The sequence below is a fragment of the Ranitomeya imitator genome, chromosome 6 (assembly GCF_032444005.1).
Source record: "Ranitomeya imitator isolate aRanImi1 chromosome 6, aRanImi1.pri, whole genome shotgun sequence".
Taxonomy (NCBI): Eukaryota; Metazoa; Chordata; class Amphibia; order Anura; family Dendrobatidae; genus Ranitomeya; species Ranitomeya imitator.
The window spans coordinates 376638350-376665922 of record NC_091287.1 but is presented as its reverse complement, the minus strand read 5'-3'; the positions used below and the strand labels follow the sequence as shown (position 1 = coordinate 376665922).

The following is a 27573-nucleotide window of genomic DNA, read 5'->3' as shown; positions in this document are numbered from 1 at the left end:
AAGTGTTCTACCAAGTATTACATACAGAATGTGGAGCTTGATCTTACTTACAATGATATTTTGTAGCTGCAACACCCGAATTGTATAATTGGGCTTCACATCCTCAGATATTAGTTTGACACACAGCCCTGTTTCCTTAAAAAGAAGTACTTCTGCTTCTGGTGTAGGCCAATACTGTGCACATTTTACCTGTTACAACACAAATGGAATACAAAATTGTCACTTTAAACATTTAATGATAATCACTATGCCTTTTTAAAGCGTTATTGGACCGTATTTCAGAGCCAATCTGCAGCCACAATTTGCGACTTGGACACATGGAAACAGCTTGACCGTAAAGAGTCCATCCATACCATTACCATACACAGTGAGGAAAAGTAGTATTTGTTACACTGCAGATTTTGCAAGTTTTCCCACCTACAAAGAATAGAGAAGTCTAATTTTCATCATAGGTACACTTCACCTGTGCGAGACCGACAAAAAAAAAAAAATTATTGCATGAAATAAGTATTTTATGCAATTCATAACTTAATATTTGGTAGAGTAACTTTTTTTCTAGTTTTGCAGCTGTCGCTGGGAAACATTGAGTTTCAGCTCCTTGCCAAGTTTTTCTACTGTGTTCAGGTCTGGAGACTGGCTAGGCCACTCCAAAACCTTGAATGCTTCTTATGGAGCCACTCCTTAGTTGACCTGGCTGTGTGTTTGGAGTCATAGTCGTGCTAGAAGATCCAGCCACGACCCATCTTCAACACTCTTACTGAGGGAAGGAGGTAGTCTACTAAAATCTCGTAATATATGACCAGATCCATCCTCCCTTCAATAAAGGACCCCTTTCCTGTCGCCTTTGCAGAAAAGTACCCTTAAATTATGATGTTTCCCCCACCATGCTTTATGGTTGGGACACTGTTTTTGTATTCATCCACCCTCCAAACACAGAGTGGAGATAATACTAAGAAGTTCTATTTTGGTCTCATCTGACAACATGACCTTATTCCATGCCTCCTTTGGATCATCCAGATGGTCATTGGCAAACTTCAAACGTGCCAGGACATGTGCTGGTGTGAGCAGAGGGATCTTGTGTACCTGCAGGATTTTAATCCATGACGGTGTAGTGCGTTACTAATGGTGATGTTTGAGACTGTGGCCCCAGCTTTCTTCAAGTTATTGACCAGGTCCTCCCATGTAGTTTTAGGCACATTCTTGACCTTTCTCAGAATCATCCTTACCACACGAGGTGAGATCTCGCATGGAGCACAGGACGGAAAAAAGCCGGATTACTTACCGGTAATGCTCTGTTATTGAGTCCACGACAGCACCCCATATGAGAGAGAGGGATCAGCACATAGGAACAGGCAACCTACAGAATAAAAAGAGGCGGTCCCCTCTCCTCCTCAGTTTAGTTTACAGAGTATAAAAAGCAAAAGCTTTAGTATTAATTCTTACTTAGGCACATACATTTCTTAAACTCTATACAACCATCATTTGTGAACTTAAAAGAAATAACTGTGCATAATTTAGGGAGGGTAGTAAATGGGTGCTGTCGTGGACTCATTAAAAGAGCATTACCGGTAAGTAATCCGGCTTTTTACCCTTCGCCACGACAGCACCCCAGAGAGATTTTCAGAGAGTCATTATTTGGGTGGGGTTACTGTACTAAGAACAGCTCTACCAAAGGTCAGATCAGAAGATGTAGATAGATCGAGTCTATAATGGTTGTAAAAGGTAGAAGGTGTAGACCAGGTTGCGGCCTTACATATTAAGTTGATTGGTACATCTGCTTGTTCCACCCAGGAGGAAGCCATGGCTCGTGTTGAATGTGCCTTTATCCCCACTGGAGGGATTTCGCCCTTTGATGTATAGGCCAAACCGATAGCTTCTCTGATCCACCGAGATATGGTAGCTCTTGTGACCCCATGTCCTTTCTTGTGGCCCTGAAAGGAGATAAACAGAGCCCTACTCTGCCTCCATGGCTGAGACCTTTCTATATAAGTCAGGATGGCTCTTCTGACATCTAAGGTATGGAACTTATGTTGCTTTGGGGTTACAGGAGAATCAAAAAAGGAAGGGAGAAAAATTTCCTGAGAACTGTGATAGGTGGATGCTACCTTAGGGAGGTATGAGGGATCAGGTTTAAGGACTATTCGATCTTGAAATACCAGTAAGAATGGTGGGTCTACTGATAGGGCCTGGATGTCGCTAACCCTTCTAGCTGAGGTTAGGGCTACTTTATATGTTAGAATATTTAGGGGCATGGAATCTAGTGGCTCAAATGGGGAGCCAGTTAAGGCCTCTAGTACTACATTTAAATCCCACAGAGGTAGACTGGGAATATGGACCGGATTACTACGTTCACAAGACTTAAATCTAGAGACCCACCCATTAGCTGCTATATTGCATCCATATAGGGCTCCTAATGCTGAGACCTGAACTCTTAAGGTGTTTACCGATAATCCTAATTCTCTACCTTTTTGTAGGAACTCTATAATAGGTATTACCGGAACTTGCTTAGTGAACGGTATTGTATAAAAGTTTAAGAATTTATTCTATACCCTACTATATAATAGGGTGGTAGATCTTTTCCTACTTCGTAACAGGGTGTTTACCAGTTCTTCTGAAAACCCCCTTGAACTTAACTGCCGCTCAAATTCCACGCCGTCAAGTGAAGCCCTTTCACTTGCGGGTGGAAAAACGGGCCCTGGAACAGCAGTTCCTTGTCTGCTGGAAGAATCTATGGATCGCATAGACACATGCTCTGGAGACAAGAGAACCATGGTCTCTTTGGCCAAAAGGGTGCAATGAGGATTACTCTTGCTTGTTTCCCTCCTGATCTTCCTGATCACTAGTGGAATCAGAAACATCGGAGGAAAGGCGTATGCCAGTTTGAACTTCCAAGGGTGGTGAAGGGAGTCCAACATGTCTGGATGATCCATGAAGTGCAGGGAAGCAAACCTTTAAACCTGTCTGTTGCCTCTTGTGGCAAACAGATCTATTTGAGGTATACCCCATGCTATTGTTATTATACTGAATACGTTTCTGTTTAAGGTCCATTCTCCCTGGCGTAGAATGTTTCGACTGAGGTAGTCTGCTTTGGTGTTTTCTACCCCTCTGATGTGTAGGGCTGTTAAGGATGCAAGATGAGACTGCCAATTGGAAGATGTCTGCTGCTATGGTCATCAGACTTCTTGATCGTGTACCACCTTGACGGTTTACATATGCCACTGTGGTGGAATTGTCCGACAGAACTCTTACATGTGCTCCTTGAATCTGTGGAAGAAAGTGATTTAAGGCATATTCTACCGCTCTTAATTCTTTCCAATTGGAAGAGCATGTTAATTCTGCCTGATTCCAGGTGTCTTGGACCAGACTATCCTCCATATGTGCACCCCACCCCATAGGGCTGGCGTCAGTGGTAATTATCTTAGAAGGATCTAGCATCCATGGTACACCCTTTGAAAGGTGTTCCATATCTAGCCACCAGGATAGGGATTTTATGACATCTCTGGAAAGAGTTAGCTTACTTTCCAGATGTCGTTTTTTCCCCTTGACTGACAATACTTCATACTGTAATTGGCGGGTATGAAATTGAGCCCACAGTACAGCTGGCATAAATGAGGATAATGATCCTAGTAAGGACATAGCCTTCCTTAGTGTCATGTGGGGGTTTTCCATTGCCTCTGACACCTTTGATTGTATAGTCACTTTTTTTGAATGCGGGAGGAAGCTTTTCTGACTTAAGGAGTCTAGCTGGATTCCTAGAAATATTTTAACGGTCTCTGGATTCAGCCTGGACTTTTCGAAGTTGACGATCCGACCCAAGTCCTGTAGGGATGAGATCGCATTAGATAACCGCATTTTACATTGAGTTATGGAATCTCCTATTACTAGAAAATCATCCATGGAGGGTATTATCAAAGTGTCCTGCTGGCGTAAATGAGCCATCACTTCTAATATCACCTTTGTGAAGATGCGGGGAGCCATAGAAAGCCCAAAGGGCATTGCTACATATTGAATGTGACGAACCTGTCCTGCCAGGATGACTGCTACCCTTAGGTACTGCTGGTGTTCGGCATGTATGGGAAGATTATAGTAGGCATCTTTTAGGTCTATCCCGGCCATGACACACCTAGGGAACAAAAGCTTGATAGCAGAACTAATGGATTTTATTTTAAAAGTATGGTTACGCAAAAAGGAATTTAATTTTCTTAGATTTATGATGGTTCTAAATGAACCATCTGGTTTATTGATCAAAAACAAAGGGGAATAGAACCCCTTCCCTTTTTGATCCTGGGGAACCTCTATCAAGACTTTTTTAGATAGAAGAGATAGGATTTCTGATTCTAGAGCTTCTTGTTGTTCCCGTCCTTTTGGCGATGTTACTATAAAGGAATCCCAAGGGATTCTTTAAACTAATTTTAATCCGTATTTAATAATGTCCAGAATCCAATGGCTAGATGTTAGTTGTTCCCATTTAGAAAAGAAAAATCTTAATCTGCCGCCTACTTCATAGCTAGCGGTACTTGCTACGCTTTATGTTATAGGATCCGCTAAACAGAGCACCTTTTTGTTTTGGATCCTTTGTCTCCCAGCGCTCCCTTTGCTCAAACGATTTGTTCCTGATAAAGGGGCATCTTGTGAAGGCACTCCTGTAAGATGGAAGATATTGGTTAGGGAAGCCTTTCTTTCGCTCTCCCGCTTTATTTAAGAGCTCATCCAGTGTTTTCCCAAAAAGGAACTCACCCTGGCAGGGGATCGCACAAAGTTTTGCTTTTGCGTCCCCTTTCCAGTTCTTCAACCAGAGTGCTCGCCGGGCTGTGTTCACTAGGCCGACTCATCTGGCTGCTAGGCGTAGCGAATCCACAGAGGCATCTGCCAGGAACGCTATTGCCTCTTTTATTAGAGGGATTTTCGGTAGGATTGACTCTCTCGAAGTTCTACCTCTAATTTGTTCCTCCAGCTGTTCCATCCACACAAGCAGCGACCTTGCCGTGCAGGTAGCAGAAATAGCTGGCCTGAATGCCCCCGTGTTAGCCTCCCATGATCTTTTAAGTAAGGCTTCCACTTTTCGGTCTAACGGGTCAGTTAGAATCCCCGAATCTTCAACTGGCAAGACCGATTGTAAGTTGAAGCTACTGCCGTATCAACTTTTGGCACCTTTGACCAAGAATTCAGCTCCTCATCACTGAAGGGATAGCGTCTCTTAGAGGATGATGGCAGGAATCCTCTTGTATTCTGCTTATCCCACTCCTTTTTAATTAGATCTTTAATCGTGGGTATGACGGGGAAGGATCTACGTTTTTTCTGTGCTAACCCCGCAAACATGATGTCTTGAGCTGACTTTCTTCCCTTCTCGTCTGGGCACCCCATCGTGCTTCTGACAGCTTTTACTAGGTTGTCTACACTGCTGTTCGGTAGACAAAGCCCACCTTCATTTTCGGATGAACTCGGCAGAGATTCAGATTCCTCTGAGGATCTATGTACCACCTCTGACTCTGAGCTTGCTGGAGATGGGGACCTGCTTGGTTGGCGGGTACTGGTGCTACTTGCATGCGCCAAACCCTGCATCTCTTCCCGTATTATCGCTCTAACATCAGACGGAGTCATTATATTCTCCTGTCGCAAGGTTAGCATGATGCATTCTGAGCATAACCTTTTCGTATAAGAATCCGGTAGAGGCTGTGCACATAGGGCACATTCCTTGTGCTTGGATTTGTGTGTCTTTTTCCTAGTCTAGAGGAAGGGGATACAGTAGGAACATATATCAGCATATAGGAAGAGGCTTTTTAAAAAAACTCACCCAGTGAAGCTGACAGGTAAAGGTTCTGGAGGCGGATTTTTTGATAAGAGATCTCTGTTTGGTAGTAGATTGCTCCTGAGGTCGACCACCATTCTTGGTGCTGCTCCTGGCGCTTGTCTCCTTGCTGGGAGAACGCTCTGTCACAGGCAAGTGCGCTTCGTCGGCCGGTGAAGCCATACTCACACACACCGGCCGACGCTAGCGCTGCACTTTTAAATCTGGAGCCAAATCTCCTGCCTCCCCGGACCAAACCCGGAAGTGCTCCAGCGACTTCTGGGTTAGACGCGCCGCTCCTCCTCACCATGTGGCGTCTGGACATTAAGCCAGCCGATGAGCACGCGTCCTCATGAAGCCGGGCGGACCAGCGGTGACCGGACCCGGACCATGGTGGCTGACCAGACAAGGGGGGAGGCTGCAAGCAGTGGCTCCCCCGCCGCTGCCTCTGGAACCGCAGCCCCTGCCGTTCCCACGGAGACCGACGCAGGCGGGTGCATGGCCCAGGAATCCTCTTGAACTGTAGGTACTTCGGATTCCTATAGGAACAGGAAACCTAAACTGAGGAGGAGAGGGGACCGCCTTTTTTTATTCTGTAGGTTTCCTGTTCCTATGGGCGGATCCCTCTCTCTCATGTGGGGTGCTGTTGTGGCGAAGGGTAAAAGATCGACAGTCATCTTATATTTCTTCCATTTTCTAATTGTGCAGACCTCTCCATTGTTTGTAGGTGAGAAAACTTGCAAAATTCACAATGTATAAACCACTTATTTTCCCTACTCTAGTTAGAGGGAGTCTGTCACCAGGTTTTTGAAAACCTAATCTGAGACTTAACTGATAAAACTGAACTGGAGTGCAAGCAAGTATGCATACAAAATATTAAAGAGCATGTTCACACTGGCTATTAAATGGACAAAATCTAAGAGTCACAATGAATACATACCCTACTGCAAGGAAATAAGTTAACACGATAGCGCATATACAGTGGGGAAAAAAAGTATTTAGTCAGCCACCAATTGTACAAGTTCTCTCACTTAAAAAGATGAGAGAGGCCTGTAATTGACGTCATAGGTAGACCTTAACTATGAAATTCAAAATGAGAAAACAAATCCAGAATATCACCTTGTCTGATTTGGCAAGATTTATTTTGCAAATTATGGTGGAAAATAAGTATTTGTTCATGAACAAAAGTTCATCTCAATATTTTGTTATATATCATTTGTTGGCAATGAAAGAGGTCAATCGTTTTCTGTAAGTCTTCACAAGGTTGGCACACACTGTTGGTGGTATGTTGGCCCATTCCTCCATGCAGATCTCCTCTAGAGCAGTGATGTTTTGGCCTGTCGCTAGTCAACATAGACTTTCAACTTCCTCCAAAGGTTTTCTATGGGGTTGAGATCTGGAGACTGGCTAAGCCACTCCAGGACCTTCATATGTTTTTTACGAAGCCACTCCTTTGTTGCCCTGGCGGTGTGCTTGGGATCATTATCATGCTGAAAGACCCATCCTCGTTTCATCTTCAATGCCCTTGCTGATGGAAGGAGGTTTGCACTCAAAATCTCACAATACATGGCATCATTCATTCTTTCTTGTACACGGATCAGTCGTCCTGGTCCCTTTGCAGAGAAGCAGCTCCAAATTATGATGTTGTCACCCCCATGATTCACATTAAGTATGGTGTTCTTTGGATGCAACTTGGCATTCTGTCTCCTCCAAACATGACGAGTTATGTTTCTAGCATACAGTTCTACTTTGGTTTCATCAAATCATATGACATTATCCCAATACTCCTCTGGATCATCCAAATGCTCTCTAGCAAACTTCAGACGGGCCCGGACATGTACTGGCTTAAAGGGAACCTGTCACCTGAATTTGGCGGGACCAGTTTTGGGTCATATGGGCAGAGTTTTCAGGTGTTTGATTCACCCTTTCCTTACCCGCTGGCTGCATGCTGGCCGCAATATTGGATTGAAGTTCATTCTCTGTCCTCCGTAGTACACGCCTGTGCAAGGTAATCTTGCTTTGCGCAGGCGACCAACGATCCCGAGGTCCCCGGTAACCAGGGTAAACATCGGGTAACTAAGCGCAGGGCCGCTTAGTTTGTGACTGTTGCAGTATGTCCCAGGTCGTAATGTGATAAGATAGGAAATATTAGTGCAGGTAAGGGTACGGAAACTAAAGGTACCGTCACACTAGACGATATCGCTAGCGATCCGTGACGTTGCAGCGTCCTCGCTAGCGATATCGTGTGACAGGCAGCAGCGATCAGGCCCCTGCTGTGCTGTCGCTGGTCGGGGAAGAAAGTCCAGAACTTTGTTTCGTCGCTGGACTCCCCGCAGACATCGCTGAATCGGCGTGTGTGACACCGATTCAGCGATGCCTTCGCTGGTAACCAGGGTAAACATCGGGTAACTAAGCGCAGGGCCGCGCTTAGTAACCCGATGTTTACCCTGGTTACCATCCTAAAAGTAAAAAAACAAACGCTACATACTTACCTACCGCTGTCTGTCCCCGGCGCTCTGCTTCTCTGGTCTGGCTGTGAGCGCCGGGCAGCCGGAAAGCAGAGCGGTGACGTCACCGCTCTGCTTTCCGGCCGCTGTGCTCACAGCCAGACCAGAGAAGCAGAGCGCCGAGGACAGACAGCGGTAGGTAAGTATGTAGCGTTTGTTTTTTTACTTTTAGGATGGTAACCAGGGTAAACATCGGGTTACTAAGCGCGGCCCTGCGCTTAGTTACCCGATGTTTACCCTGTTTACCAGCGAAGGCATCGCTGAATCGGTGTCACACACGCCGATTCAGCGATGTCTGCGGGGAGTCCAGCGACGAAACAAAGTTCTGGACTTTCTTCCCCGACCAGCGACAGCACAGCAGGGGCCTGATCGCTGCTGCCTGTCACACGATATCGCTAGCGAGGACGCTGCAACGTCACGGATCGCTAGCGATATCGTCTAGTGTGACGGTACCTTTAGTTTCCGTACCCTTACCTGCACTAATATTTCCTATCTTATCACATTACGACCTGGGACATACTGCAACAGTCACAAACTTTTCCAAATATGTAGGCTTTTCTTTCGCTGGGTGTAAGTTGTATGTGACACATTTGCTATAGACCTCAATGCACACACACATGACATGCGACTTGTTGCAGATTATCTAACGCAAGTCGCCATAAAGTCACAGCCTAAAAGTTAAATACACAAGAATAAATGGACGCTTGCACCAATTGATGCGGAGAAACACACTGCCCAGAGTCTGGTCATACTTAGTAATTAATACACTGCAGCCCCACCATGTGAGATGCATGCATGATACCAAGTGATTAATTAGAAGCAAAAAGAATCAATTACAGAAATTACTAGCAATGCAAAGCAGATCAAAATAAGAAATAATATCAGGGCAGTAAGAATCTGCAGCCAGGAAATACTGCTACACAGAGGCAGCAGATGGAGATGTGAAACAGATTGCATCTGGTAGAACACATGACTTCATTTCTGAGAAAAACACATTGAGCTGCACACTTACCGCATCCTTCTCAATGATTCGGTTCAGCATGACGATCGCTTTGCTTTTCTGCTGCCAGACCATTAACCAGAAATGACAGCAGGTATTGGGAAGAGGGCCCTATGAAAGGAAAAGAACAAAACACGTATAAAGCAGGCAGACGGTTTCCTATTTATACAGGGTCATCCGATTCTACAGCTCTTTATAGGGGAAGTAGGCAAACAAAAGAAGGTTTACCATCAATGACACTAAAGCGGAGAGGACTACAGAAGCCTTCTCCTCGGGGACCAGAGGAATGGAGGTAATTATGAAGGTTATTACTGGACCACATTTATTAGATGTGAAAAGCTTCCTAATATTAGACGCTTTCACTGCAAGTCTGAAATTGTGATTATCAGAACCTAAAGAGATGGCCCAAAAAAAAAAAAAGAGCAATGCAAGAATACGGGTGCAGCATGGGAGAAGTCCTGGACACCAGTGTCAGAGGCTTTGAAGAGGGAGGAAGACGGCCATAGTAGACACTTTGATGGACAGTATGGGCCACTAGAATGTCGAGCGTGCCATATTAAACATCCATGTAACACAGATTAGTATTAAAGCCTTGAGAATGGACCCTCAAAATGAGAGGGCAGATACTGAAGACTTACCATAATAAAAGACAAAATGGAGGAACAGCAGATACTGAAGACTATTAATAAAAGACTGAAATGGAGAAACAGCAGCTACATCTGACAGACTCCAACAGTGTTTATTACAGGAATAAATAAAATAAGATATAATATAACTTGATAACTGGGTATACAGATGGTGCTGGAAACCCCCCTCCTCCCCAGTTGGGTTACCAGCTGAACTGGTATATCGAAAGCAGAAGTGAATTCAGCACTGAACTTTGAGGAACCCTGACAGAGCAGCAGTAGGCAAAAAAGCAGAAGAACCACATGCAATATTTAGAAGGCCCCGAGACAACAACAAAAAAAAAAAAGCAATTAAAAAGGTTTGTTAAAGGAATTATAACACGGACAAACCCTTTGATACGAGATGTATGGGCCCAACTGCAGATACCACAACAAAAGCGAGCCGCCTCTTACCCTCCACTACGATCCCACTAAGACATATTGGTCGTCCCCCACTGGTCTATGTGACAGCTGTCAGTGATGACGTGCCACATCAATGGCATTGGTGGCAGAATTTATAGCACGTGACCATGGAGATCACTTTTGGCTCGCAGCAGCAGTACCAGTACAGCAGGTCATTGCTGATAGCGGGCAATCAAAGACCCACAGAGACCTGCGGGAGAGTCCGCGCCAGAGCTCAACAGGCAAGTACTGATTTATCACATCCAAAGACGGCAGCACGTATTCGGCTTTGTGCTCCTCAGTTCTACTGATCTCATGTTTTCCTATAGTTACCTGTGTTAGAATATAATTTCTCTGGGCTTCCTCCACAACTACAAGACTGGCATTGATATAATCATTTTCAACGTTTTGTAGCTTGACACGACTATGATCATCTGCAAGACAAAAAAAAAATGGAGGCAATTTATCACGTTTTTATTAAATTACACGGTGTGCAGAATTATTAGGCAAGTGAATATTCTAACCATAATTTTTTATTCAGATTTTCCAGCTCCATGCTGTATAAACTTGAATGCCTATTGCATGAAGCCGATCAGGTGATGTGTATTTGTGTAATGAGGGAGGGTATGGCCCAAGGATACAACACCCTTTATCAAGGTGTGCAGAATTATTAGGCAGCTTGCTTTCCTCAGGCAAAATGGGCTAAAAAGACATTTAATTGACTCTGAAAAAGTTAAATTGTTATAGGTTTCCCAGAGGGATTCAGCACTCTGTCAAACGTTTGAGAAACTCAAAAATTTTATGCAAAAATTTTATGCAAATCAAATGTGAAGTGACAAGCAAGCCATTGTCCTCCAGTGCTGTCATATTCCAGAACTGCAACCTCTTTGGAGTGCCAAGAAGCACAAGGTGTTCAGTGCTCAGAGACATGGCCGAGGCATGGCAGACTGAAACCAGACCACCACTTAGGACACAAGTTGAAAAATCTGTCCTCAGGTATTTCTTGGCCAAGTCTTGATGTGTCAAGATTTTATGGACTGTTCAGATGAGAATGACTCTTGACAGGCCAGTGTGATGGGCCCATGGCTGGGTCAGCAACAGACCTCAACTTCAACTCAGCCCCCAACAAGGTGCAGGTGGGGTACCGCTATGGCTGGTATTATTAAAGATGAGCTAGTTGGACCTTTTTGGGTTGAAATTGGACTCAAAAAATCAACTACCAAACCTACTGCCAGCTCGTAAAAGACACTTTTTTGTACCACTGCTTGAAGAGTCTACACCTTTCAAAAAAAAAAAAAAAAACATTATTTCTATGCAAAACAATGCTCCATCGCATGCATCACAGTCATCCACTGCTTGGCTGCCAGTAAAGGCCTTAAAGATGAAAGAATTATGACACGACGCCTTCCTCACTTGGCCAATACCCTATTGAGAACTTGTAGGCCTTTCTTAAAAAGAAATTTACATTGAAGGAAAACTGATGTCCAACAGATGAAGAAACTGACAGACTCCATGGCTTATGAATTATATATATTGCAATAACTAAAAAATACATCAAATTGGTAAAATTAAAAGCGTTACACAGTGCATACATAAGAATTGCCATCAATCACACATGTTTATCTAAGGACATTGTTGAACCATAAACAATCCCCCCTGTCCCAGTTTTGGTGCGCAACTAACAAAAAAATATTTTTAGCCAAGTTAAAAAAAACAAAACAAACATTGTTTGCCAACTCCTGGAGGTGAAGATATTCTTTCAAGTGGAACAAAACCTCACTTTAATATTTCACCTTTTGGATTGAGAGACAGCACTATAGCTGATCATTAAAAAACTAATCATCAAAAGTACAACTTGCCTGATAACTGTGCATACAGCGTACATAAAAAAGAAATGCACTAAAAGGTCTTGCATACTGTGATCTAAATAACCTTGTCATAGAAAGTCATACAACGGCAACTATCCCATATGTCTCACACCAAAAGTAGGGAATTTAGCATTTTGCCAGACTGATGCAATGAAATAAATAAAGTCACTTTCTTCAGCCCAGAATAATATAGGAAAAAGTAGGATTTGTTACTCAAGTATTTCCAAAACCTATTCCTCTAAATGCAGCATGATAATACACAGCTTGTATGAAACTGTGTCAGCAATGCTGGATTGAAGCCTATCAGTTTAGGTTTAGACCACTCAACCCTGTGCCTACAAAACATTGTCTATACTTAAGTATAAAGAAATGATTCATCCTTCTGTTAGCTACATTAATCACCAAAAATACCATTATTGCATATAGAATACAGCATCATCATCACCATCCCATGTCATCCCATCCCACTATCAGAGAACAATCCACTAATTGGTTTCAAGATCCAAAGTGCTAAACAATATTTTCTTCCAGGGCTGTGCAGTCAGTAAGCCAGACCTCAGACTCATCAATTTCCCCAACTCCACAGCGCTCCCTCATTACTGAGCATGTACATAAAGTGCAGCACAGATTCCTCTCCACTATAACTCCACAGCCCTGCGTCTCTACTGAGCATTAACAAAGTGCAGCACAGATTCCTCTCCACTAAAAGCCGAGATCCTGATAACAGGAACAGAACAGACATTTCACAACTTTCCAAAATTCTTATGAAAGTATTTACAGCACATCCTGTATTGTACTACTGTACCCAATGTATTACCATATTTTTCAGACTATTACACGCACATTTTTCTTCCAAAAATTTGCAGGAAAATGAGAGGTGTGTCAAAGTATGGATGCACCTGCTGTGATTGTGGATGGGGGAGGTTGGAGAGCGGCAGCAGAAGAGAAGCAGATCACAGGAGGCAGGAGCTGGCTGCTGCGACTAACCCCTGTACCCGCTGTTACAGAGAAATGAATATGCACTGCTCCCAACGCCTAAAATCTGTCCCATCTCTATGCACTGAAGCCAGCACCGAAAGGTGGGAGCAGTGAATATTAATTTCTCATTAGCCGCAGGCACCAACTTCCTGCAGCAGTTGGGCGTTCACGTGTGCCCGCTATTCAAGAGAATGAATATTTACTGCTCTCCACACCCATGGGTGTAGGGAGCAGTGAATATTCATTCTCTTTAGTAGAGGGTACACACGATCGTCGAGCCACAGCAGGAAGCCAGCGGCTTCGGCTAACAGTGTGCATGCGGCTAACGAGAACTTAATATTCACTGCTCCCCACACCCATAGTCCCGTGGGGAGCAGTGAGTATTCCGACAGCTGTCATTGGCTTGTAAGCAGCGCATGACGTCACCGCCATGGACTGCTTAGAAGCATAAATCAGCTGATGGCATCAGAACAGGAGGCTGCGAGGGAGTGCTGGGAAGGTAAGTAGAGTGGTGATGAGGGGGCCATGTAGACCAGGGCGTGGATGAAGGGGCCATATATGCCTTGATTATGGATAGGGATAGAGATAGAGATATTAGTACAGAATAGACCAGTTTTTGCTTCAATTTCTTTCTATTTTCCTCATCTAAAACCGAAGTGCGTCAGGTGCATCTTATAATCTGAAAAATATGGTATATTTTTGGAATCGGTCCATTTTATACAGTCTCCAACTACACAACGCTGGTGGATAGTTCTTCAAATAGTTTAGGACAATCTTTCTACTGAGTTCCTTCAAAAACTGTGTGCAAGTGTATCTAGAAGAATTGATGTTCTTTTGAAAACAAATAGTAGTCACACCAAATATTGGTTTTATCAAGATTTCTCTTTCGCTCACTTATTCTTTAATGCATTCTTACATTACAGTATTTTATATCAACATCTGCCTAAAACATTTGCAAAGTAGAGCAAGTAAAAAAAAATTGTTTAAAAGAATGTGATAAAAATATTTAAAAAGTAAAAAATAAAACAGGAGATGGAGCAGTTTGATACTATATAATGGACAAGACTCGACATGCTGGATAAATGTTGATCTGGGAGTCAAACTGAACTGAATAAAACAGACAAGACTCAACAAGTACATGAAATGATACATCATTAAGATCACTTACCAGTAAGAAATCAGCCCCATGAAAAATGACCTTTACTAGGCAACTGGTCTTTTATATACAAAAAAGTAAAACTTCCACTGACCGTAATTTCACAAAAGGCAGCCAAAAGAAAAACTGTCACTGTGCTGCATAGTATTGTGGTAAGGTTCCATGGTTTCTGCGTGACTTGATTTGGCTAGGCCTTTTATCGACTTAAGAACAAACACAGATTCATTTCTTACTGGAATATCCAAGAGACACTTATGATTCATTCATCAGCTGTTTTCCGAGGGTTTACAGTAAGCGCTGTATAAGCAGTTACATGATAAATAAAATTGACTCGCTAAACAAATAACTCAAGGATGGAACTTAAAGCATTTCCTATACTAGTAATTTCCATATATTTAGGCATTTGTGCACACTAGCACTTTTCTCCTAGGCTACCAACAGACCTCAATTACAAAAAGGAGAAGGATAATAGGAGCTAGAACGGCCCTGCTTTCATTAAATGAATGATGCAGTAAACACTGCTCGCCCATGGCAGAGATATCTCAAAATTACTGTATTGTGTCTTTGTATGCAAAAATCAAAGAATGAGCACCATATTTACATTTAAGATTAAACGGATGTGGACACATACAAAATTAGTCATTATGGCCAAATATTTCATAACAAAGACAGGATATGATGCAGTCCGTTAAATTTCCAAATTACAGGTAAATTGCATCCTTGACCCCGAATATGTAGCTGTACAGTGAGTTTGGTGCACTTTCTTTGGGCCACATCCATCTTTCCGGAACCCTCTACAATACTATTACTGAGGAGGGAAAAGAAAAAACCCGAAACGTACGTCGGGGACTGAGCCTCCTTGTTGCACACCAAGTGAGATGCAGGGTAATTTATAACTTACAACCCTTCTGCTGCCTGTCCCTTTCTTTTCTTTATACCTGATCTGTATGGACATTAGAATTTGGAGCCCTGTTACACCGTGGCTACGGTGCAGGTATATGTGTCAGAGTTTGGACGTCCCCGGATGTACATATAACAGATTGAAAGTGTGGGAGAAATCTAAACACCGACCTCTCCTTTTTGCCTGACCTCTGACCAAGATAAAATGGGACTCCTTTATGCCTATTAGGCTTTCATTCTGACGCATTAGTTCAGGTTATCATAATAGGATATTGACAATCTATATCCCTGCCAGCTATGTGTGTTTGTGTACTGATGACCTAAGTGTTTGATTGGTCACCAATATGGCTCCAACACCTTGACCTATAGGCTGATAGCTCTGACCAGAAACAAGCAATGTACAAGGCAGCATATACCATAGTTCCAGACATTGTCCAATGGCCGCTGTGAGAACTGCACCATATCTCCCATTCACTCCCGCTCTGCTCACAGTGAATGATGGATTACTCTGCCCCCAGAGCCAGATATCAAGCACAGAAGGTTACAAGCATTATATTACATGTGTGAAGTTTATTGGGCACACATGGTCGTCTCATAATGAGCCGATTCACAAGACAATTGAAATAGAGACCTACAGATGTCCACAGACCGGACCGCAGCAGTATAGAGACCTGAAAAACAGGGCAGATTGTAAATGAGATGTGTTACAGAAATACGGCATTTTATTTTCCCCTTCATCAGACATTAAAGGAAACCTGTCACCAGTCTGTGGCTTTGAACAAATGTCACCACCTTCATCTGCTCTGGTGCTGCATTCCTCAGACATGTCCATCATCTACAGCCTGCAGTGATCCTCAACCTACTGAACAGCCGCACAGCCAGCTCTTCCCTCTCCTAGTGTATCCTCACCCACCCCCTGCAGACTGTGAGCCCTCGCGGGCAGGGTCCTCCCTCCTTATGTACTCGTGGGCCTTGTTATCTGCTCATGTTTAATGTATTTGTCTATATTTGCCCCGTATTCACATGTAAAGCGCCATGGAATAAATGGCGCTATAAAAATGTATAATAATAATAAAAAAAAAAAATAATAATCATCTCCTGACTCCCACTATTAACCCCCAAAAATATAATTGTAGTTGCTCCCATGCTTAATATAAAAGTGGATGGTACGGCCTGACAGGTGGGCTTGCTGTGCCGTCTGTTCCTCCTCTCTGCTCCTAATCGCCGTCCTCTGGCTTTGATGGATGTGGATATCACATCCTGTGTCATCCATATAGAAAACAAGATGTTGCACCCGTGCAGCAGCATCGCCGGCCCACACAGGCACACTTTGCTCTACCACACTGCGAACACCGCATAAATCATTACTGCGCAAATAAAGTCATTCCGACTGCAGGATACGTTGGAGCAAAATGACCGTCCTCATTTACATACAGTGAGGGAGCAATTAAAATTGTATTTTGGATGTGTACAGGGGAGTCAGGAGATGACAGACACGTTTGTGGAATGCAGCACAAAAGCAGATAAAGGTGGCGGCATTTGTTCAGAGATTTAAGAACTGGTGACAGGTTCCCTTTACCAGAGCCTTGATCAGTTTCTGTACATCATTTTAAAAGAGAAAATATTCTTTGAAGTGAGTGTCAGCACACAAGCGATCAGTCCTCCTACGGCTGGCCAAGCTGTTGTGTGCACCTACCCACCCACTTCATTTCTAACTCGGGTCCCATGTGGCTCTTTACAAAGGGGCTGTCCCTGTTCAGAAAACTTGTGGCCGTTATACATCAGCGTCAGCTCTCCATCGCTGCCAGTCTATGTTTGCCTGTTCACGACTGACAATTTTGCAAAAGCAACGACAACCACTTGCAAATCTCATGCATGCGCTGAGTGAGGTTCTGCCTCCTGGGAAGGCGCAGGTTGCGAGGAGGATGGGAAGCATACAGACGGCTTCACTGCACCTTACAAGCGTGGCAGAACACCGTGCACGGGTGTGATATGCAAGGAGCCGATGGTTGACTTGCTGTTGCAAATATGTCAATCGCGCACAGAAGGGCATGCTTCCAAGATGCAGGACTAGCCTGGGGAAATCACATTAGGACATTTGCATAATACGAATGCTGAATAAAATATGATTTTAAAAGTATATAGATATCAGAAAGACGAGAAGGGGGCTAGACGAGAAGGGGGCTGATAAAAATGCTAAAAAATAGCGTGGAGTACTGGTGGCGGTTTAGGACCACAACAGGTTCAATTTAACGCTGTTCATTTCAAAATAAGAACTTTTTTAATTACCAGAACAAGTAATGAAGAAGCTTACATTTTGTAGACAGGGAATTCAAGGACATATAATATCTAATGCACAAACCCTACAATGGCTGTCTTTGCAGGATAATTTGGGGTTCCTATAACAGCTTCCCCATGTCCCACAAACCAGTCCATATCCCACTCTAACGTTTCTGACAAGCCCCTTACTTTGGTTTTCTGTGTCATTAATTTCACAGAATCGATTTGACCAAGAATATGTAAATCAGCGGCTGACTAGTTGAGGATGCGTTTTCTTTCTCTAAACTAATCGCCCAACTAATTATGTAATCACTCCCGTGGGCATGAATAACATGATCTGCAAGAGCTGAGTCACCGACGCCTCTTTACAAACCTCTGCCTTCCTGACAATGCACACAGAGGCGGGGGGCTTCATCAGGACCCTGCGGACGCCCAGGAATGCAGAGCTTTACAAAAAGCTGATGGTGACACTGCTCTAGAAAATCATGCTACCCTCGCGTGAGGTCATAATTAAGGGGCGATTGATCCGGGGGAAGAAAACATCCCTCAGACTAGTCGCACACTGCATCAGAGCAAGTAGCCATAGTTTTGAATACTTTTTATTTTTTTTTGCAGAACAAACAAAAACAGCAATGATGACACCATGCAGTGTAGACACTGCAATGCAAAATGTGTGTCTTGTTGTAAATTAATTTTTAGATGAAGCCACTTTGTTGAGAAAGCTGGGATTTTGCCATTTAAAAAAACAAATAAAAACAAAACACCTCTTAGAAACAAGTATTCATGTATTTTTGCAATGTTTATTTGCTCCAATGAGCTTTCAATAGATAATTTGATTTCATAGATAATATATTGCAATACCAGCAGGATCCAATAGGCCGGCCTTTCAACATGACAAAGCTAAGAGTCATTGAAAGTCCTCTGTAAGCCATAGCAACCCATCAACATCAATAAAGCTAATCTGTCACCACATTTGACCTATATAAACTATTAGGCTATGTGCACACGTTGCAGATTATTTGATGTTTTTTAGCGTTTTTGCGCTATAAAAACGATATAAAACCGCAAATAATCTGCATATATTACGCATCCCATCATTTATAATGGATTCCGCAATTTCTGTGCACATGATGTGCGTTTTTCCGCATGAAAAACGCATTGCGGAAAAATAATGAACCTGTTCATTAATTTTGCATTTTTTTTTTCGCGGATTTCCCACTGTCTAATGCATTGGGAAATGTCCGGGAAAAAACGTGCAAAAAACGAGCAAAAAACGCGCAAAAAAACGCATGCGGATTTCATGCAGAAATCTGGCAGAAATGTCCGGATTTCCACAGGAATTTTCTGCATGAATTCCTGAACGTGTGCACATAGCCTTAGTATGGGCATACAGGTTATAGACTGCTAAGAACAGTCCTCCCTGTGTCCCATATCAGATGCCTTGTTGTGAAGAAATCTTATATCACTTTATATAAATTACCTCTTCCAGGTTATAGGGAGGACGCTGCCCGGAAGATAACTGCCTGCAGAGAATATTTTACATGAATGGGAGTTACCAGTGTGATGTGTGATGGCCGCTTTCTGCTCTCCTTATCTCACTGCAGAGCTGTGTGTGATTATACCTGACACATCTACAGGTTCCTCTCAGCTTCAGCTTCCATCTCACAGGCAGACAGTTGTAATATGGTTACAATACAGCAGAGCTCAGAGAGAAGAAAACAATGTGTTTGCAAGAAAGCAAATGTCAGTTCTCCTGTTCTGTTACTTGTCTCACACTGGTAACTCCCACCTTCATATAAAATAATCTCTGGGGGCAGAGTTATCATCCAGGCAGCGTCCTCCCCATTGCCTGGAAGTGGTCATTTACATAAAGTGATAAAAGAAGATTTCTCAGCAACAACAAATCTGATATCAGACACACATGGAGGACTGTTCAGTAGGGTTGAGCGAAACGGGTCGAACATTTTCAAAAGTCGCCGACTTTTGGCTAAGTCGGGGTTTCATGAAACCCGATCCGACCCCTGTGCGGGGTCGGCCATGCGGTACGCGACTTTCGCGCCAAAGTCGCGTTTCAATGACGCGAAAAGCGCCATTTCTCAGCCAATGAAGGTAAACGCAGAGTGTGGGCAGCGTGATGACATAGGTCCTGGTCCCCACCATCTTAGAGAAGGGCATTGCAGTGATTGGCTTGCTGCCTGCGACGTCACAGGGGCTATAAAGAGGCGTTCCCGCCGACCGCCATCTTACTGCTGCTGATCTGAGCTTAGGGAGAGGTTGCTGCCGCTTTGTCAGAAGCAGGGATAGCGTTAGGCAGGGTCCATTAACCACAAAACCGCTTGTGCTGCAGCGATTTGCACTGTCCAACACCACCCTCGGTGTGCAGGGACAGTGGAAGTTTTTTTTTTTTTTTTCCCCTCAGCGCTGTAGCTCATTGGGCTGCCCTAGAAGGCTCCCTGATAGCTGCATTGCTGTGTGTACGCCGCTGTGCAAACCAACTGCTTTTTTCAAAGCACAAATCCTCTTGTTCCTTCCTTTCTGCACAGCTATCTTTTTTGTTTGTCCACACTTTTTATTTCATTTGTGCATCAGTCCACTCCTTATTGCTGCCTGCCATACCTGGCTGAGATTACTGCAGGCAGGGAGATAGTAGCTGCCTGCCATACCTGGCTGAGATTACTGCAGGCAGGGAGATAGTAATTGTAGGACATTCCCTGTGTTTTTTTTTTTTTTTTTTTTGGTGGGAGATTAAGATTGGCAATTTGGCATTTCTGCTAGAGTGCCATCCCTGTGTGTGCCATCTCTCTCACATAGTGGGCCATAGAAAGCCTTTTCATTTTTCTGTATTTTTTTTTGTGGGGTGTATAAATTCTCCCTGATAAAAATACAGTGGGAGATTAATATTGGCCTTTCTGCTTGTGTGCCAGTCTTGACTCCTGGGTGTGCCATCTCTCTCTCTCTCTCTCTCTCCAATTGTGGTCCATAGAAAGCCTATATTTTTTTTCCTTGATTTGGGTTCCAAAATCTACCAGAGAAAATAACTCCATCAATCATTGGTAGAAAAATATTGGCCTCTGGGCTTGTGTGCCACTCCTGATTCCTGTGTGCGTCATCTCTCACTCAGTGGCCCATAGAAAGCATATAGTTTGTTACATTTGTTTTCTAAATTCTCCCTGCAAAAATCAATGTTTTTTTTTTGGGGGGGTTTCTAAAGTGTTCCTGAAAAAAATAAAAATAAAAAAAAAATAATAGTGTGACATTAATATTAACATTTGTGCTTCAGTGACAGTCCTGCGTGTGGGGCATCTCTCTAATTTGCAGCCACCAAAAAAAGAGTGTGTAACATTGGGCCTGATTTTCGCTGTGGTCTCACCAACCTGTAAAGGGGTAGCTAAATCATACTGAAGTTATAGCTCACCGTGTAAGTTGTGTGACTGCAACAAATAACGTTAGTTTGGTTACGTTTTTAAAACAATGAGGAAGTCTAGTGGAAGAGGTCGTGGCCGGGGGCGTTCATTGTCAGCTGGTAATGAGGGTAGTGGTAGTGGTGGAGCATCAGGTGGTCGTGGGGAAAAAAATATTGCACCTAAGTCTGGAGCTGTGGAGCCAGGTTCGTCGTCCGGCTACACAAGGCCTCGAACGCTCCCTTTTCTGGGATTAGGAAAACCGCTTTTAAAGCCGGAGCAGCAAGAGCAAGTTTTGGCTTATCTTGCTGACTCAGCCTCTAGCTCTTTTGCCTCCTCTCGTGAAACTGGTAAAAGTAAAAGCAGCGCGTCGTTAGTGGATGTTCACGGTCAGGGACAAGTCACTTCCTTGTCCTCTTCAGCAAAAACAACAACAGAGAAGAATGCAGCAGGCGACACAACGGGTTACTCCATGGAGCTCTTTACACATACCGTCCCTGGCTTAGAAAGTGAAGCAGTTAACAGTCCATGCCCATTACAAATTGAATCTGACATGGAGTGCACTGACGCACAGCCACAGCCAGACTACTATGCTGGTCCTTTGACTCAGACCACAACATTGCCCTCGCAGGGTGCTGATCAAGAATCAGACCCTGATGAGACTATGTTGCCCCATCACGAACGCTATACCACCGAACGACACGGTGACACAGACGAAGTTGCGCAGGAGGTACAAGAAGAGTTATTAGATGACCCAGTTCTTGACCCCGATTGGCAGCCATTGGGGGAACAGGGTGCAGGCGGCAGCAGTTCTGAAGCAGAGGAGGAGGAGGGGCCGCAGCAGGCATCAACATCGCCACAGGTTCCATCTGCCGGGCCCGTATCTTGCCCAAAACGCGTGGCAAAGCCAAAACCTGGTGGAGGACAGCGTGGCCATCCGGTTAAAGCTCAGTCTGCAATGCCTGAAAAGGTATCCGATGCTAGAAAGAGTGCAGTCTGGCATTTTTTTAAACAACATCCAATTGATCAGCGCAAAGTCATCTGTCAAAAATGTTCTACTTCCTTAAGCAGAGGTCAGAATCTGAAAAGTCTCAATACTAGTTGCATGCATAGACATTTAACCACCATGCATTTGAAAGCTTGGACTAACTACCAAACGTCCCTTAAGGTTGTTGCACCCTCGGCCAATGAAGCTAGTCATCAACGCAACATCCCTTCCGGCAGTGTAGGACCACCATTTAGCGCACCACCTGCTGTATCTGTGCAGGTATCTTTGCCAGGCCAAAGCAGTCAGGGTCAGGGAATCACCAGTTTCGTAGTAGGAAACACTGCATCTAGGGCACCGGCGGCAACAATACCATCTCCCACCGTCTCTCAGTCTGCCATGTCCACCGGCACCCCCGCTAGTTCCACGATCTCCATCTCTCCAGTCCAGCTCACCCTACATGAGACTATGGTTAGAAAAAGGAAGTACTTAGCCTCGCATCCGCGTACACAGGGTTTGAACGCCCACATAGCTAGACTAATCTCGTTAGAGATGATGCCCTACCGGTTAGTTGAAAGCGAAGCTTTCAAAGACCTGATGGACTACGCTGTACCACGCTACGAGCTACCCAGTCGACACTTTTTTTCCAGAAAAGCCATCCCAGCCCTCCACCAGCATGTTAAAGAGCGCATCGTCCATGCACTCAGGCAATCTGTGAGCACAAAGGTGCACCTGACAACAGATGCATGGACCAGTAGGCATGGCCAGGGACGTTACGTGTCCATCACGGCACACTGGGTAAATGTGGTGGATTCAGGGTCCACAGGGGACAGCAAGTTTGGGACAGTTCTGCCTAGCCCACGGTCTAGTAAACAGTTGTCTGTAGCCGTTCGCACCCCCTCCTCCTCCTCCTCCTCCTCGTCCTCCTGCAGAAGCAAGAGCTCGTCCACAGACCGCAGTCGCACAAACACTCCATCCGCACCTGCCACTGTTGCACACCAGGTCTCCCATTATGGGGCAGCTACTGGCATACGTCAGCAGGCTGTATTGGCTATGAAGTGTTTGGGCGACAATAGACACACCGCGGAAGTTCTGTCCGAGTTCTTGCAGCAAGAAACGCAGTCGTGGCTGGGCACTGTAGATCTTGAGGCAGGCAAGGTAGTGAGTGATAACGGAAGGAATTTCATGGCTGCCATCTCCCTTTCCCAACTGAAACACATTCCTTGCCTGGCTCACACCTTAAACCTGGTGGTGCAGTGCTTCCTGAAAAGTTATCCGGGGTTATCCGACCTGCTCCTCAAAGTGCGTGGACTTTGCGCACATATCCGCCGTTCGCCTGTACACTCCAGCCGTATGCAGACCTATCAGCGTTCTTTGAACCTTCCCCAGCATCGCCTAATCATAGACGTTGCAACAAGGTGGAACTCAACACTGCACATGCTTCAGAGACTGTGCGAACAGAGGCGGGCTGTTATGTTTTTGTGGGAGGATACACATACACGGGCAGGCAGTAGGATGGCAGACATGGAGTTGTCAGGTGTGCAGTGGTCGAAGATTCAAGACATGTGTCAAGTCCTTCAGTGTTTTGAGGAATGCACACGGCTGGTTAGTGCAGACAACGCCATAATAAGCATGAGCATCCCCCTAATGCGTCTGCTGATGCAAAGTTTGACGCACATAAAGGATCAGGCGTCTGCACCAGAGGAAGAGGAAAGCCTTGATGACAGTCAGCGATTGTCTGGTCAGGGCAGTGTACATGACGAGGTACCGGGCGAAGAGGAGGTGGAGGATGAGGAGGATGATGGGGATGAGTATATTTTTAATGAGGAAGCTTTCCCGGGGGCACGGGAAATTGGTGGCGTGGCAAGGCCGGGTTCTGGTTTTTTGAGGGACACAAGTGACGTAGATTTGCCTGCAACTGCCCCTCAACCAAGCACAACCGCAGATTTGACAACGGGAACTTTGGCCCACATGGCGGATTATGCCTTGCGTATCCTCAAAAGGGACACACGCATTACAAAAATGATGAACGATGACGATTACTGGTTGGCCTGCCTCCTTGATCCTCGCTATAAAGGCAAATTGCAAAATATTATGCCACATGAGAACTTGGAACTAATATTAGCAACAAAACAATCAACTCTTGTTGACCGTTTGCTTCTGGCATTCCCTGCACACAGCGCCCGTGATCGTTCTCACACGAGCTCCAGGGGCCAGCAGACCAGAGGTGTTAGAGGGGCAGAAATCAGAAGTGGCGTTGGCCAGAGGGGTTTTCTGACCAGGTTGTGGAGTGATTTTTCTATGACCGCAGACAGGACAGGTACTGCAGCATCAATTCAAAGTGACAGGAGACAACATTTGTCCAGTATGGTTACAAACTATTTTTCATCCCTTATCGACGTTCTCCCTCAACCGTCATTCCCATTTGATTACTGGGCATCCAAATTAGACACCTGGCCAGAATTGGCAGAATATGCATTGCAGGAGCTTGCTTGCCCGGCAGCTAGTGTCCTATCAGAAAGAGTATTCAGTGCTGCAGGTTCAATACTAACAGAAAAAAGGACTCGTCTGGCTACCCAAAATGTAGATGATCTAACCTTCATTAAAATGAACCACAACTGGATTTCAAAATCTTTTGCCCCACCCTGCCCGGCTGACACCTAGCTTTCCTATGAAAAGGTCTTGCCTGTGGACTATTCTGAATGACTTTTCCAATCTCGTAATTTTCTTCACCTGATTGTCCAGCATACGACATGTTTCCACCTCACGAAATGGCCAAACTCCCCACACGGGGCCGTGCTATCGCCACTTTGCGCTTGGACCCTTGAGAGTGCTGTTTGTCTGAAGAGGTGGGTGTGGCCGCTTTTGGTCGACGGCACTGCCACTGGGTCCCTCATAGTACAATAAAGTGTCTCTGGCGGTGGTGGTGCGCACCCAACGTCAGACACACCGTTGTAATATGAAGGGCCCTGTGCCTGTACCGCCGGCCACAAGCCAGTTCCCCCCCCAGCTCAAACAGTGCTCTACCACTAGCAAAATTATCTCTCACAGCTTCACCAATGTGTAGTCTAGGCGCTGACATCCTTCAATGCCTGGCACTGACAATACCATTGTTTTGACATTTTTGTTATGTTAGGCCTTCGAAGCCTGTCTGCGGTCCCTTCTTTCTACAACTACTACACTGACCAGGCCACTGCTGGCCGTGTTACCCTGGAACCAATTTAAAAGTGCCTATAGTCAGCCCAATTTTGTTATGTTAGGCCTTCGAAGACTGTCTGCCGTCACTCCTTCCACTAGACTTCCACTGACCATACACTGCTGCCCATGTACCCCTGGAACCAATTTAAAGTGCCTACAGCCAGCCCAATTTTGTTATGTTAGGCCTTGGAAGCCTGTCTGCGGTCACTCCTTCCACTAGACTTCCACTGACCAGACCACTGCTGCCCATGTACCCCTGGAACCAATTTAAAAGTGCCTACAGCCAGCCCAAGTTTGTTATGTTAGGCCTTCGAAGCCTGTCTGCGGTCACTCCTTCCACTAGACTTCCACTGACCAGACCACTGCTGCCCGTGTACCCCTGGAACCAATTTAAAAGTGCCTACAGCCAGCCCAAGTTTGTTATGTTAGGCCTTGGAAGCCTGTCTGCGGTCACTCCTTCCACTAGACTTCCACTGACCAGACCACTGCTGCCCGTGTACCCCTGGAACCAATTTAAAAGTGCCTACAGCCAGCCCAAGTTTGTTATGTTAGGCCTTGGAAGCCTGTCTGCGGTCACTCCTTCCACTAGACTTCCACTGACCATACACTGCTGCCCATGTACCCCTGGAACCAATTTAAAAGTGCCTACAGCCAGCCCAAGTTTGTTATGTTAGGCCTTCGAAGCCTGTCTGCGGTCACTCCTTCCACTAGACTTCCACTGACCAGACCACTGCTGCCCGTGTACCCCTGGAACCAATTTAAAAGTGCCTACAGCCAGCCCAAGTTTGTTATGTTAGGCCTTGGAAGCCTGTCTGCGGTCACTCCTTCCACTAGACTTCCACTGACCAGACCACTGCTGCCCGTGTACCCCTGGAACCAATTTAAAAGTGCCTACAGCCAGCCCAAGTTTGTTATGTTAGGCCTTGGAAGCCTGTCTGCGGTCACTCCTTCCACTAGACTTCCACTGACCATACACTGCTGCCCATGTACCCCTGGAACCAATTTAAAAGTGCCTACAGCCAGCCCAAGTTTGTTATGTTAGGCCTTCGAAGCCTGTCTGCGGTCACTCCTTCCACTAGACTTCCACTGACCAGACCACTGCTGCCCGTGTACCCCTGGAACCAATTTAAAATTGCCTACAGCCATGTTTTATTATTTTAGGCCTTCGATGCCTGTCTGCGGTCACTCCTTCCACTAGGCCTCCACTGACCACACCACTGCTGCCCGTGTACCCCTGGAACCAATTTAAAATTGCCTACAGCCAGCCCAATTTTTTTATTTTAGGCCTTCGATGCCTGTCTGCGGTCCATTCTTTCAACTACTACTACACTGACCAGGGCACTGCTGCCCAAGTACCCCTGGAACCAATTTAAAATTGACTACAGCCATGTGTTAATATTTTAGGCCTTCGATGCCTGTCTGTGGTCACTCCTTCCACTAGGCCTCCACTGACCACACCACTGCTGCCCGTGTACCCCTGGAACCAATTTAAAATTGCCTACAGCCAGCCCAATTTTTTTATTTTAGGCCTTCGATGCCTGTCTGCGGTCCATTCTTTCAACTACTACTACACTGACCAGGGCACTGCTGCCCAAGTACCCCTGGAACCAATTTAAAATTGACTACAGCCATGTGTTAATATTTTAGGCCTTCGATGCCTGTCTGTGGTCACTCCTTCCACTAGGCCTCCACTGACCACACCACTGCTGCCCGTGTACCCCTGGAACCAATTTAAAATTGCCTACAGCCATGTGTGATTATTTTAGGCCTTCGATGCCTGTCTGCGGTCACTCCTTCCACTAGGCCTCCACTGACCACACCACTGCTGCCCGTGTACCCCTGGAACCAATTTAAAATTGCCTACAGCCATGTGTGATTATTTTAGGCCTTCGATGCCTGTCTGCGGTCACTCCTTCCACTAGGCCTCCACTGACCACACCACTGCTGCCCGTGTAACCCTGGAACCAATTTAAAATTGCCTACAGCCATGTGTTATTATTTTAGGCCTTCGATGCCTGTCTGCGGTCACTCCTTCCACTAGGCCTCCACTGACCACACCACTGCTGCCCGTGTACCCCTGGAACCAATTTAAAATTGCCTACAGCCAGCCCAATTTTTTTATTTTAGGCCTTCGATGCCTGTCTGCGGTCCATTCTTTCAACTACTATTACACTGACCAGGGCACTGCTGCCCGTGTACCCCTGGAACCAATTTAAAATTGCCTACAGCCATGTGTTATTATTTTAGGCCTTCGATGCCTGTCTGCGGTCACTCCTTCCACTAGGCCTCCACTGACCACACCACTGCTGCCCGTGTACCCCTGGAACCAATTTAAAATTGCCTACAGCCATGTGTTATTATTTTAGGCCTTCGATGCCTGTCTGCGGTCACTCCTTCCACTAGGCCTCCACTGACCACACCACTGCTGCCCGTGTACCCCTGGAA

The 27573-nt window shown here is 45.2% G+C and overlaps 1 protein-coding gene across 1 annotated transcript in view; it reads right to left on the bottom strand.

The window, feature by feature from the left end:
• PTPN2 (protein tyrosine phosphatase non-receptor type 2) overlaps window positions 1-27573 on the bottom strand; it is a 97509-nt gene that overhangs the window by 24319 nt on the left and 45617 nt on the right. Inside the window, exons 3-5 of the mRNA XM_069731010.1 lie at window positions 10696-10796; window positions 9308-9406; window positions 52-189 (exon numbers count right to left, since the gene is read on the bottom strand). Coding sequence (XP_069587111.1) covers window positions 52-189; window positions 9308-9406; window positions 10696-10796 — 338 coding nt within the window. The remainder of the gene's footprint in view (window positions 1-51; window positions 190-9307; window positions 9407-10695; window positions 10797-27573) is intronic.